This window comes from Spermophilus citellus (assembly GCF_964194105.1).
Source record: "Spermophilus citellus genome assembly, chromosome: 7".
Classification (NCBI taxonomy): Eukaryota; Metazoa; Chordata; class Mammalia; order Rodentia; family Sciuridae; genus Spermophilus; species Spermophilus citellus.
Genome location: NC_138188.1, coordinates 95,182,411 through 95,194,161, shown reverse-complemented (window position 1 = coordinate 95,194,161; position 11,751 = coordinate 95,182,411). Strand labels below are relative to the sequence as shown.

At 37.8% G+C, this 11,751-nt stretch overlaps 1 protein-coding gene across 1 annotated transcript; it reads right to left on the bottom strand.

The window, feature by feature from the left end:
• Positions 1-267: 267 nt before the first annotated feature.
• LOC308653777 (coiled-coil-helix-coiled-coil-helix domain-containing protein 2-like) lies at positions 268-1,036 on the bottom strand. The gene has a single exon (XM_081302454.1). It carries the CDS (start codon positions 995-997, stop codon positions 542-544), a length of 456 nt encoding a protein of 151 aa, XP_081158580.1. The 5' UTR covers positions 998-1,036; the 3' UTR covers positions 268-541.
• Positions 1,037-11,751: the final 10,715 nt, after the last annotated feature.

Here is an 11,751-nt window from a genome sequence, read left to right as displayed (position 1 = left end):
GTCCAAATGTTTGCTTTTCAACTTATTTTTACATTGTTCATTTTTGAGCCATTACATCTGCCATGGTTAGTTCAGCCTGCTGTGAACTTATATCATCGGAGACTGCTATTATTTTAAATGGCACTTCTTAGTGTATGGACTTGATGCTCCCAACTGTTCTACCTTCAGAGAAGGAAGAAAGGTACAACCAATTCCTTGACCTGCATTCTCAACCACATATTGTGAACCTGTAATTTGTATACTTTCAAGAAGTGTGCCTACTGAGGCTTTTTTTTTTTTCAGGAGAAAAATAATTTTATTCTAATACTCAAAGAACATCAGAACAGCTGACTTCAGGAGGCCACATATTTGCCAGTCCCAACTCTGTGAACTTCCATACAGTTAGAATACTCATTTGCTGCCATTCACAAAAACTGAAGCTATTAAATGAGGCTTTACATTGCAGTTTTATATTCATACTTTCACTGTCAATTACATTTTTATGTTAAAGTAACTTGGTCATCAGAGCCGATTTTCCAATTCTTCAATTTGAACTTCTTGATTAGACTAATCCATTAGCAATTCTGCACTGCTTCAACACCTCATTGAAACCCTCACAGAGCTTAACATCAGCTTGGTTCTGGGCACACTCCAAAAATTGTTTTGTCTCATAAAAGCAAGGGTCACCAAGCTGCTGCTGTTGTGCTGGCTGGGTTCCCTGAGGCTCCGGGTAAGTGATATCAGGCTTTGTGGGCTCTCCTCCACTGAAGCCTCCAGTGATGGCATGGCCCAGTGTGTGCCCAACAGCAGAGCCCACTGCCACACCAGCTGCAGTGGTTGCCATCTGGGCCATCAGACCTGGCTGCCGGGGTGCTGCAGCAGGAGACCCGACTGCAGCTGGTGGGGCTGCAGCTGGTGGCTGAGCTGCTGGTGCTGGCCTGGGTGCAGCCCTCATATGAGGGGCCCGGCTGGCTGGGGGCGCCACGCGCGAAGTGCGGCTCCGGCTTCCACGCGGCATGGTAAGTTCCCGACTGCTCGGCGTCCAGAAGGCGAAGTGAGGCTTTTATTTTTTGTTTGTTTGTTTTATTTTGTTTTTAGAAAAAAAATAGTAAAATGTGTCATGGAACACATCCATAGCACAATAAATTTTCTTAGAAGCCTAAGTGGTACCATTTATCTTGTTTGTCTCCTTTAAACAACTCTGCATTGGTTGAAATATTCAGATTTGAATCTACATATCTTCATTCATTTAGATTCTATGCAAACTGAATATCAAGTGTTTGGGTTTTTTTTTTTTTTTTTTTTAACATCAACTCCTAATTTCTCTCCTCCAGGAAATCAGTGGCTATTAGTCATCCTTGTCAAGGAAAAATCATTTCCACTTGGGCTACTGAGACTTTTTTCTTTTGGATCTTGCTGGTGTATTCCAGGTAATCAGGACTTTTATGGGATACACAACATGCTACTTGTGGCATGATTGACAGCATAGCAGAAACACAAATCCTTGACATCTCTTTTCTCACTTTGAGCACTTCTTACTACAAGCACCCAAGGTGCTTTTCAGGGGGCTTTATCTACTTTCCAGAGAATGTTCAACCTATGCATAGGGAGGTTTATAAGTGGTAGAATAATAAAGTCCCTGAACCACTGACAGGGGAGTTGGTAGACAACTATCATAGCCCCTCGCTCACCAAAGACACCAAAGGTGTGTCCTATACTGACTCTCAGAGGGCCCCAGCAGGTTTGGGCCCTGCTTTGCCACTCTAGTAATCTTCTCACTAGAGTACTTGTTTCCTTCTCTTCCCTACCTCATTTCCCAACCTATGTTAGGTGGGATCCATCAAATTTTCAGTCCCTCCTCCTAGAATAGATAAGAAGTATTTTATGGACGAATATTTATTGGGTGACACCATAGAGATTTTTTCTCTTTAATTCACAGAATATGATGTCAGCCCCCAACTCTCCCATTCCACTAGGATCAACATTTGTTCATTTGCTCCATGCTTCAGTTCTTTTCCGTTACCTGGGTGTCCTGTGACAGAGTCTGTGTTCTTTATGTATATAGCAGAACTAGGGGCAAGAAGAGTCACCATCTTGTCTGGGTTCAAGAGGAAATGGGTTTGCTCCCATCTTGACCCTGAGCAGTGCCTTGGCAGTCTCAGTTCCTCCTGCCTTTTCCAGCTGCCTTCCACCTCTGGTGTTACTGTTTAACCACAGCATGTCCCTCTCCACACGCTCCCAGGCAAGAATTTACCACCTTCTCTTCCAGGACACAGCATGTATGCATGCACACGCACACACACAAACACACACACACGCACACACACAAACACACACACATGCATGTACCTTTATTTTATTTAATCAGTGTATTTATTCTTATTGCTACTGAAACAAATTATCCAAAGTTATTGTTCATAAAACAAACCCCCGCCCCCCAAAAAATTATAGTTCTGGAGGTCAAAAATCTGAAATGAGTCTCACTGGGCTAAATTCAGTATGGGAAAGGTGGTATTCCTTCTGGAAACTTCAAGAAAGACTCAATTTTTCTGCCTTTTCCAGCTTTCAGAATCCACCTGTACTCCTTGGCTCACAGCTCCATTCCTCCATGTTCAAAGCCAGCTTCAATAAGCTGCCTCCTCGTCAGCCTGTCACCCTTCTGACTCTCTGTTGTGCCTCTTTCTTCCACTTGGAAGGTCCTTCATAATTGTATTGGGCCCACTCAAATATCTTCAGACTAGCTCAGTATCAACTATATTTACTTTTATCACATTATCTACCAAATTCAATTTCTAGGGATTACTGTGTAGACATCTTGGGGTGAGGGAAGGCATTATTTTGCCTATACAGTAGTCAAAAAGAAATTTGCTAAGACTACCACCACTTCTTGCTGTTAAGGCTCCATTAAACTTGAAGCTATGTATAAGGATAGTTCTATTTTCCCTTCTCACTCTAGAACAGAATGCTATCATTGTGTTTGCATTGCCAATAGCTTTCATCATTGAGAACTTGTGATGTGTCAGGCATCCTGTATACTAAGCAATGTTTTTATGGCCTTCAGAATTATACTGCTCTAGATTTGAATTTGTTGCTCTGCCACCTTCTAAGTGGGTATGATCCTGGACAAGCTACTTAGCCTCTCTGAATCTCATCCTCTAAGTGTTAAAAAGCAATCATACTATCTTCAGATATGACAAGTTGATCAATTTGTTATTCTCAAACTTCTCATTGAAAATTTTGTCATTGTTTGGAAAACTTGAAAAGATTTTTGATTACCTATAGAATTATCACATGATTTTATTTTTGGACCCTCTAAAAATTATACCAAATTGACAAGTGAGAAATTAAAATTCCAATAACCTATAACATAGAGAATAAGAAAAGAGGCCACAATGATTTGAGAGCTAAAAAAAAATAGATGGAAGGGTGGTTACTGACATATTATAATAAGGAAATAAACCTACATCAATTTCAGTTTCACAAGGTACCAACAAAGAAGCTAGTTAACTTTCTCAACAAAATCGCTGGAACTCAGCCTTGGAAACCAACCAACAAAACTATGGAGAATAAAAATATCAGTGGAACATGAAGGATAAACAGGTGGAGCACAAATGATGGAATAGTGAAAATACTGTAATGCTACAATGGTTGATAGATTTCAGTATCCATTTTTCCAGACTCACGGTGTATACAGCACCAAGAGTGAACCCTAGTGTAATGGTTAATTTGAATTGTCAAATTGATTGGATTAAGAGATGCCAAGGATTAAGAGGGTTATAGATATGTCAATGAGGGTGTGTCTAGGAATGATTAGCATGAGGCAGAGTCAACTGAAATGGAGACCATCCTTAAGCATGGAGAGCACTGTCCAATAGGATGTGGCTTAGATGGAATAAAAGTTGGAAGAACAAGGAAGCAGCAACAGATGCAAGCTCAATTCTTCTTGTAGAGGTTCTTGATTGCTGCTGGGATTGTCTGAGGATATTGGACCCTTGCTTCTTCCCTCTTCCAAAGTGGACTCTGCCAGTGATTTTCCAGAGCCTTCAGTCTCAGACTAGAGTAGCACCCTAATCTCTCATTCTGACACTTCAGCTCCTTGGGCTGCACAGCTCCTGGTTCTTCCAGCTCTGCAGACGGCCATTGTGGATTACCCAGCTTCTGCTCTCATAAGCCAACCTAACTAGTCCCCTTTGTATAATTATGCTTCCTGTTGATTCTGTTCCTCTAGAGGACCCTGACTAACACATCTAGTGTAGGATGTTCTCATAGGGTGATAATGGTGTGTCAATTCAGATTTACTAATTATAGCAAATGTGCCATTCTGTTAAGAATGTTGGTAAAGGGAGTGTTATGCCTGTGTAGGTGTAGGAGGTACATGTGCCTTCCGTTCAGTTTTGTTTGAACCTAAAACTGCCATAAAAAATTTATAAAGAGGAGCTGTCTTAGAATGAAAAACAGTTCCTGAAAATTAAACATATTACAGATGAAACTGGAAAAAAAATTAAAAACAAGTGTAGCAATTAAAATTGAAAATCCAGGAAAGCAGGATAAAATATAATACAAGATACAAAATAGAAAAGACACAGTAACAAAATTAGAAAATTATATTCAGCATTCCAATATTTAAAGGAGTTCCAGAAAACCTGAATATAAAATTACTGAAGGAATGATATTATATTTCCCTGAACTGAACAAAATACTTTTTCCAGAATGAAAGTACTCAGGAATGCTCAGGACAATAAGTAAAAAAATAGACACAATAAGAAACATCATTAGAGATGTCACCGTGAGTTAAGAGGAAGTTCTGAATGTGTGAAAGTGTATAAACACACACACACACACATAACACACACACACACACACACACACAGATTCTTATTAAAGAAGGGGCATCACATGACCTCAGCAACACTCAGTATAACACTTGATAACCTCTCAATATCTACTACAAAATTATACTGTCTAAAATTTCATGCTAGTTTTATCATTCTTACTTTCAAACAAAGGAAAAGATAGGGCTGGGGATGTGGCTCAAGCGGTAGCGCGTTCGCCTGGCATGCATGCGGCCCAGGTTCGATCCTCAGCACCACATACAAACAAAGATGTTATGTCCGCCAAAAACTAAGAAAAAATAAATAAATATTAAAATTCTCACTCTCTCCCTCTCTCTCACTCTCTCTTTTTTTTAAAAAAAAAGATATTATAAAGGAAAAATGAATTTTTTTTAAGAGAGAGTGAGAGAGGAGGGGGAGAGAGAGAGAGAGAGAGAGAATTTTTAATATTTATTTTTTAGTTCTTGGCGGACACAACATCTTTGTTGGTATGTGGTGCTGAGGATCGAACCCGGGCCGCACGCATGCTAGGCGAGCGCGCTACCGCTTGAGCCACATCCCCAGCCTGGAAAAATGAATTTTTAAGGGTAGTAGATACCTCAAGAGCCTGGATATCTGATACTAAAACTTTAAAATAGGATAATTCATTTGCATAATAGAAGACAACTGATTTGAAGGTACCAGGAAATTTTTAAACAGAAAGATGGTACAAAGGAAGAGGGGAGAGGGAAGGGGAAGTAATAGTGGCAGCTGGTATGTAAATGAAATTTTGTGCCACACATTATAGAACTTCTGCCCATGCACTACACATCACCCAGCATCCTAAGCTCACAAATAATTGATGGGAGTGATTTCTGACAAGGAAACAGAAAAAGGAATTGTCATTCTTTAAAATGTAGGTAGAGCGGGTGTGGTGGTGCCCACCTGTAATTCCTAGACTTGGAAAGCTGAGGCAGGAGGATGGCAAGTTCACGGTTAGCCTCAGCAATTCAGCAAGACCCTAAGCAACTCAGCAAGACCCTATCTCAAAATTTTAAAAAAAGCTGAGAATGTGGATCAGTGGGTTCAATCCCTAGTGCCAAAAATAAAAAAATAAATAAAACTACTTGGCAACTGATGAGTAATGAATTAGCCTTCAGAAAATAATGTCCTTCAGAATTAGCAAAAACCTTAGGAGGGTTTTGAAATTTCAGATTTGATATTTTGAATGGCATCAAAGTACCCAGCTGATGTCTCCTTTATCCTGGGGCTTATATTAAATACTGTATCTGATAAGCTTAGCACAGTGCTGGCCAATCTAGTGTGGGTTCAATCTAGGACAGATACCATGTAAAACTTCACATTATCCTCACAAAAGCCCTTTAAGGTGGGCAGTATTAACTTCATTTTTAATACAGTCCAGTACCTTATCAATCAAAGGTCATTCAAAGGTCATTGTATCTTCCTAATAAAATTAGCAAATTTATCCTAAAGCAGAGGAGGAACTACATACACTGTTCAGATCATTTCCTTTGTACACTGTCTTTAAATAAGTGTGGCAAGAGGATGAGAAAATATACATCCTTGTTCTTTATAATCTAAGATGCTCTCACCTCTCCCTAAACAGATTGAATGGGGGAAAATGAGTAAGAGTGGAGATGACGGTGATAATTCAGAGAAATTTTTAAATGTGTCCATATTTCATGTAGGAGAGTTGCTGTTGCTTTTTTTTTCTTTTCTTTTTTTCTTTTGATATCTTGTAGGAGGGTAACTTCTGTTTTAATTCTGCTTTAAGAAACTCGTGGCCCAACTCATTCAATATGTCACCAGATTCCTGAATATTATTCATATTCTGTTAAGATATTATACACTCAACTACCAAATTAGAAAGCCTGAAATTACCAATTAAAAAGATAAATAAATCATCATATAAAAGTTGCATTATGTTAAAAGATGCTGGAAAATTAGATTTGGGCCTGATTCACCAGGATCTCCAATCATCAATGATCATGTTGAACAAGTTAAACTACTGACAGAACCCTTTAGCTTTCCAGAGTCCCAATTTGCTACACGTTTTCTGCCAGATACTGTCAAATAAAGGAGTTTTCTGGAAATCATTTTTATAAAATTTTTTATTGGTGCATTATAATTATACCTAAAAGAGGGATTCATTGTTACATTTTTGTGCAAGCACATAGCATAATTTGTTCAATTTCATAGTTGAAAATCATTTGACATGTGGGTGAGAACTCATTTATTTTATGTGCTATAACAAACCGTCCATCTTTAGAATTGTGAATTCTAGAACCCTACATAGAATCAATGTCATCAATGTACTGGACCCTGAAACACGACTGCATCTGAAAATTACTCATGGAATAAAATCCAGCAGAAGGAGGTTGAAATTGTAATAAACTAGAAAAATGCATACTCCCTAAAAGTGTTAAGATTCTGTAACTTTTTTTGCTCCAGTAAATAGAATCTTGCTAGCATTGTGAGTCCTACAGACTACTAGTTTGTGACATCAAAAGTCTTCCCTGTTTGCCACCACATCGTTTTCAAAATCAAATTAGCTTCCTCCTCTTCAGTTCTCCCTGATTCCTCAGAGGATTCAGCAAATTCCTGCTTTTTCTGAAAATGTGCTGGATTCCAACCAAGTTCCAGGCATTGTAGTAGCCAGGAGTGGGGGAAAGGAATGGGGAAGACAATGGACTTAGAGCTTAGAGTGTAAGCAGAAAATCTTCATTGACATGAAAGCACAAAAAAAATATACTTACAAATGAAACATATACCATTATACAGGGTGCTAGAAGAGAATAGAACAGAGTATTGATCTGTTTGAGGTTGTCCTAGTCTTCAAGGGCATATTTCATCAAGCAGGAGACCTGAGTTCATTTAGATCTGTTAGCTGCTGTCTCAAAATATCTTTACCCATATAGATTTAAATTTCCCTGTATCCAATGTTTGCTTTACCCTCCTATGGTTTGCAGATCATTTGTATTTGATGGTAAAAACAAACAAAACTTAAGGGTTTCTGCTTCTCTATATCATATCAATATTATACTGGTAGCCCTCATCAGCACATTGTTTCTTCATTGATCTTTTGCTTCAAATACAGATATTTTTTTCTAATTTATCTCTGCTGGTTTTGCATGCTTGCTCTAGTCTCAGATCAATTTGGATTCTACAGGCTTTGACACTATTCTTAACAAGTAGTTTAGCTTTGTAAAAAGACAGGTTTGGTTCAGATTAGAAATCTTAATCAAAGACTTTTTTGTTATAACCAAATTACTTGTCTCTTTAAGCTTCAGTTTCTTCATTTTAAAAATGAGAATGACAATTCCTGTTTTTCAGTATTGTGGTGAAAAAATAGATTATCTCCTAGGAGCCAAATGTTCAGTATAACACCTGGCAGAGACAGGGGTCCACCAAACAATGGATGGTTATTAGTTTTACAGTATTTCTTAGAGGCAGAAACTTATTCTTTCTTTTCTTTTCTGTCCCTCATGATGTCAATGCACAAAGTCCCTAATAAATAGAGCAGGCAGAATGTTGAGTATTAATAATGAGGGAAAAACTTAAAAGGAATTTCATATTTGGCAATATGTTTTTATAGAGGTAGAAGAGTTTTTAATCCTATAAATGCTAAATTGCATGTTCCTTTTCCAGTTAAACACAGTTTGCTTACCACTAATTGTCACTTAGTGGCTTCTGCTCCAACAAATATTCATACACTGTGTTTACAGATTTACACTTCTAGTATTGTGTCCCTTTTCCCATAGAATACATATCCTGCAAGGCAGGGCCTTATCTCCCTGCAGCAAGCAACCCTACAACTGACAGCTTTAGTGAAATAACCAAGAGTTCAGTTATTTTGATGCCTGCAGAGCAAAGGTAAATTTCACCAAGCACCATTAGTACAAAGTAGAAGAGAGAGACGTAGCCCCACATGTTACAGAGTCTGCATTTATGGCAATGAATCTCTAAGTCTAGGTAGATATATCAAGAAAGAAAAAGGGAACTTTTACTACCCTGTTATTAAACTACTACTATAAACATTTCAAATTTTACAGGTGAGCCTTACTTTACGAAAATAGAAAGCAAATCACCTCTATGAGTCAGTTGAGTTCTAGCAGCTTATTCTAGCAAACATTTCCTTAAAGTATCAGAATAAGCCTATGTTCCATTTATTAACTAAATCAAACTTCTCTGGACCCCCACGTTAATAAAATAATAAGTGCATTTTCCTTTTCCCCCACCACACTATCTCTGTGATAAGTAGTGGACACTGTGGTATAGTAGACACTAGAGGCCCAGATCCCTCCAATCCCTTTCAGAGTGCCTGTGTGCCCTTCCTCTGCTTCTGTGTGCCTCTGACACCACTCCTGGGACTCTCTTTAGAGGACTGCCCTTAAGCAACTAGAGCTGGTTTGCCTGGCAAAAACAGGTACCTTGAAGTGCCTGGAAATTGATGCTCCCTCTGGGAGTATTCTTAGCTAACAATGCCATTACTGAAAATCTAGCTCCCCAGACACAACTTGGAACAAGCTCTTAGGTATGATTTACTCCCCAGAGCTTTCCTGCATCAACAGGCTGCAGCTAGGACTTGAAGTAAGACCGGATCCTTGCTTGGCTTCTTCCCTTCCTCCATTCTGATTCCTTCACTTGATTTCTAAGCACCTATTGGAGCACACCCTTAATAAATCAGTGTAATGCAAATCTTCTCAGGATCTACTCCTGGGGAACCGGATCAAGATGCTTAGGATGCTCACCCTCTCCAGAAAGATCCATCCTGGCTCACAACAGGTCTTACTAATCAGGTTCTCCAGAAAATGGAACCAACAGAATGTGTGAATGGGAGAGATGGAGATTTTAAGGAATTGACCGTGTGGCTGTAGGGACTGGCAAGGCTGAATTTTGCAGGACAGGCCAGCTAGCTAGCCAAAGCTGATGTTGCAGTATTGACTCTGAAAACAGCCTGGAGGCTGACTACTCTGCCTCTCCACGTACATACAAGAATATTGTTCTTTTTTCAGATTTTCTCCTTAAAGTTAAGTTCCTAGAAGTAGAGGTGCTGGGTCAGATACTGTTTACTTAATAAAGCTTATGAAATACTTCCCTAATAATCTTCCAGGAACTCTATGCTAACATACATAGCCAAACTCAACTTAGGACTATGCTATGTGTCTTCATACCCTCCCAATGAATATTTTCATTTTCCTTAATTTTCATCAATACAATGAGAGGCAACTCATTGTTTTAAATTTTTTTAACTTTTAAATTGAACATGCTTTATATTTTCACAAAAGTATAATGGATATTCTTACCTCTTATGAACTGAATGTCATTTTCACCTTTCTTTCTCTAGGATACTATAATAATGTTTCATATAATAGGAACCTTAACCATTTAGCAAATATATTTTAAACACCTACAATGTGACAAAGACTGTACTGTACATATAAAAATGAATAAGTTTGTGCACTTTTTTCCTTAAGAATCACATATTCTACTATTGTTTGGAATCTAGAATAAATTATTTTTTAATCAATTTTTTTATTTATATATGACAGTGGAATGCATTACAATTCTTATTACACATATAGAGCACAATTTTTCATATCTCTGGTTGTATACAAAGTATATTCACACCAATTCATGTCTTCATACATGTACTTTGGATAATAATGTCCATCACATTCCAAAATCAATTCTAACCCAATGCCCCCTAGAATAAATTATTTTATGAATAAAATATAAAATGAAGATTATATTGGTTGGTACCCTATTGTGGATAAATAGTTTTTTTGTGTGTCACTAAGCTAAGAATATTACAGGTTGGGTATCCAATATCCAAAACGCTTGAGAACAGAAGTACTTTAGATTTGAGAATTTTTTAGATTTTGAAATATTTACATATTCATGAGATATCTTGGAAATGGGGCCCAATTCTAAACACTAATAATTTTTGTGTTTTATATTGTATTTTACACATAACCCAAAGGTAATTTTCTACATTATGTTTAAGGCTCTGGAGCTTTGATGTGAGTCATTACAGGGAGTCAGTTTGGAATTTTCTACTTGTGGAGTCATGTTAGTGCTCAAAAAGCTTCAGATTTTGGAGCACTGGGGATTTTAGGTTTCTGAATTAGGGATTCTCAACCTCTAATATTCATAATTCACTAACTTGCCTTGTTCATATATCATGAGCTTACCTTGCCACTGTTACATTTAAAATTCTTAGGAGTAATTTTAAATGTTATTTCTAAAGAAATATTAACTTATAGCTTTAAATTAGATTCTAAGACTACACTTAACCCTCTAATCTCAAGATTATTCACACTGGTACCAGAAAATTGATTCCCTTGCCCATAAAGCAAGAGTGATCACTGCTCCATCAGAACCTAAAGTATGAGATATTCCTATCCCATAGCTTTCAGAGTCAATGCTACAAATGCATCAGAAACTCTTGGATCTGGAGCTATATACCCTTTATAAAAATAATATTCACACATATTTTAATACCTCATTTAACTTTCTCAATACCTGTATGAGTAACTGTCTTATAGAAGGCATTCAATACATGTTAGAGGAATAAAAGAATAAATGGATGAGTAAATAATAAACCAATGTGTTTAAAGGCCTATATTGCGTATCTTCCATGTGCCAGGTATTGGACTGGACTCTGGATATCACAACGAACAATATTATTCATAGATCCTACCCTCATGGAGTTGAAATCTTAGTAATGGAGAAATACACATGCTCTATACATGTCCACATGATTATGAATGCATATACACACAACACATACATACAGAGACATCTGTATTTTGTGGGAGTATAATAGTCTGTAGGGATAAAGGATATCCTATCTGGAATCCAGCTGCAAAGACAAGTGTGAGCAGGCTCCTGGCTAGCTGGGACTTGCCCCATTGGCTCCTGGAGCAAAGATAATTGA

Coding starts and splice junctions, on each gene's coding strand:
- LOC308653777 (XM_081302454.1), bottom strand. CDS start 997: ATGCCGCGTGGAAGCCGGAGCCGCACTTCGCGCGTGGCGCCCCCAGCC.